Here is a 2,903-nt window from a genome sequence, read left to right as displayed (position 1 = left end):
CAGCTGGAAACATCAGCTTTAGATTCAGATTGAAGCTTTTCCAAGTGCTTCATTATAATATGCTGGTTTTCTTCAGTAAACATGAATGATTTCTGTTTGCACACAGCAACACGATTATTTCAGAGAACAGTCAGAGTTACCAGGGTCAGTGTTATTAGCCTTCTGACGCCCTTTTTATTGAGCCAGAGCGCAAACCACTGCTGTGCAGGGATGTACTTAAACTTTGCAATGCTCAAAGTTTGTAGAAGTGAGTTAAACATGCAGTATAAAAACTTCAACAAGGCTTTAACATGTCACCTGAGAAAGCGTCATGCCAAAACCAGATACATTTGTTTAGATTTGACAAAAAGAATCGTTGATGCTCACAACGCAGGAGATGAATATTCAAAGTTAGTATCACAGCGTGTATCATGAACTGGAGTGAGAAGTGTCGTCAAGAAATTCAGAGACACGCAGGACAGAAGGAGCCTGGCAGAGGCAGGAAGTAAACGAAAAACGACTGAGATATGTGACGTCCAACAGTTGGGAATTGTAGCCTCAAAGGAGAGAGTCATGAGAGGAATGGACTGCAGGACAGAAGCCTTCAAACGGGACTGAAGTAATAATGAGAACTTGGAGAAAGAGTCTGCATACTGGAAGCGCATCATTTGTTCAGTAAAGTGTAGCACAGCTGTTTGCTTTGGAGCCAGTTTGATGCCCAGAATTACAGTTTTCCTGTTTGGGGTGAAGACTCTCCAAATATGGACTGCTGTTTTTTAAAGTTCCCAGTCTGTAAACACTCGCTGACAAATAACAAGAAATGAAAAGTGAGAAAATAATGTGTATATTTAATTTAAAAAAGAAAGAAATAATAGATCAAAGTTAAAGTTAAACTGTCTCTCAGGTATTTGATGTTCATCATGGTGCTGGTTACTGTGGTCGTTTTAAACTGTGTGGTCGTCCTCAACCTGCACTTCAGGACGCCGAGCACGCACGTCATGACTGAGTGGACCAAGAGGGTAAAACACACACACACACACACACACACACACACACACACACACACACACACACACACACACACACACACACACACATGTGATGTACATCCTGTCCAGGTGAAATGAATTTATAAAATATACCATTGAATGCACAAACATATTACACATTTTAAGCAGCAGCCAAAGAATATTTCTGTGCATTTATTTTAAATCTCTGTTGCACATTTTAAAAACTTATTAAAAACTAATTTATTTATTTAGAACTTATTTCTAATAATAATAATACATTTCATTTAAGGGCGCCTTTCAGAAACCCAAGGTCACCTTACAAAAAACACAATTAATAAAAGAAAAAATATTCATAAAATACATAAAATAAGTTAAAATTACAAAACAGAGCTTGACAACAGATAAAATCAGCATTAAAGCGAATAAGCCAGTTTAAACAGATGTGTTTTGAGCTGTGACTTAAATACGGAGAGGGAGTCAACAGGAGGAAGGAGGAGGAAGAGACTTCCAGAGCAGAGCGACTGAAAGCTCTGTTCCCCATAGTACTAAGGTGTGAGGATGGAGCAGTAAGATGAATAGCAGATGATGATCTGAGAAGGTGATATGGAGCAGGTCACATAAATATGAAGGAGCAGATTTATGGATACACCTGTATGTAAGACGTAAGATTTTAACATTTATTCTGGCCTCTATGGGCAACCAGTGAAGCTGCTGAAGAACTGGGGTAATATGAGCTCTTAACGGAGTGCGAGTTATGACCTGAGCTGCAGAATTTTTTATTTGCTTTGCATCTTTCTCTCACAATATTTTCCCAGCTTATTTTAATGCTTTGCTGCTTATTGATGTGTATTCACTGATTCACACTGACAGCGCTGAGGCAGCACAGCTGAAAATAAAATAATAAAGTAAAATTATTCAAAAGCAAAAATAGGAGAATCAATATCAAGGTACATAACTACAGAATTAAATACTACAAATATCTATTTATGGCGTATTTGAGCATTAATTCAATGACTACATTTTTAAGAATATTTATGGCATTAAAATTCATTTGTTTATATTTGATTTACTTTTGTTTGTCCAATATATGCCAACTTAAAGTGTCAGCTTTCAGACACACTGCAGTGTAGTACTGTAATAGTGCCATACAGCAATAGTAATGTATTAAATATAAAACTTTCTGAGTTTTATTTAAATAAACACGTTTCTGTCCACGTCCAGTTTTTCCTCGAACGGTTGCCTCGGCTCTTGCTCATGTCCCACCCTGCGGAGGCAGAGCCAGCGTGGGATGGAGCGTTGCCGCGACGATCGAGTTCAGTGGGTTACATCGCCAAAGCGGACGAGTACTACACCGTCAAGTCTCGCAGCGAGCTGATGTTTGAGAAACAATCGGAGAGACACGGCTTCACCACTCGAGTCACCCATGCTGCATGTACGCACCGTCACCTGAGTGTTTATAAGATGCTGCGTTATTGTGACAGGAAATCAGAATCAGATGTAGTGATGTGGCCTTCGTCGCCAGGCTTTAGCACATCAGTATTACACGTAGTTTTGCATCTTTGTGTTGGAGTCTGATGCTGCTGGGGCCAGCTGTTTGGTCGTATACGTGATCAGTGGACTTTGCAGTAAAACCTGCAGAGAGGATGTTTAAATCGAGGTGTGTGTTTGTGTGTGTGTTTGTGTGTAGTGGTGAAACCACAGGATGATGGAGGTGTGACAGATCAGCTGTACTCTGAAATGAAGCCAGCTGTGGACGGAGCGAACTACATCATCAAACACATGCGCAACAAGAACGAATACGAGGTGAGCGCGAACAACCAGAACGTGACGATGCTCTGCTTGATTCAAGATGCCTAACCTGGGTGGTTGAGAGAGACAGGCTGGAGCCTTGTGTTGAGTGTGTATTGGATGCTG

At 40.3% G+C, this 2,903-nt stretch overlaps 1 protein-coding gene across 1 annotated transcript in view; it reads left to right on the top strand.

Annotated features, from left to right (window-relative positions):
* chrnd (cholinergic receptor, nicotinic, delta (muscle)) overlaps positions 1-2,903 on the top strand; it is a 9,675-nt gene that overhangs the window by 5,233 nt on the left and 1,539 nt on the right. The window contains exons 7-9 of the mRNA XM_005752465.2: positions 762-771; positions 855-998; positions 2,211-2,421. Coding sequence (XP_005752522.2) covers positions 762-771; positions 855-998; positions 2,211-2,421 — 365 coding nt within the window. The remainder of the gene's footprint in view (positions 1-761; positions 772-854; positions 999-2,210; positions 2,422-2,903) is intronic.

Source organism: Pundamilia nyererei, unplaced genomic scaffold (genome assembly GCF_000239375.1).
Source record: "Pundamilia nyererei isolate P.nyererei 1_Seehausen unplaced genomic scaffold, PunNye1.0 scaffold00361, whole genome shotgun sequence".
NCBI lineage: Eukaryota > Metazoa > Chordata > Actinopteri > Cichliformes > Cichlidae > Pundamilia > Pundamilia nyererei.
The sequence above is the reverse complement of the archived record's forward strand: the minus strand, read 5'-3'. Positions and strand labels throughout refer to the sequence as shown.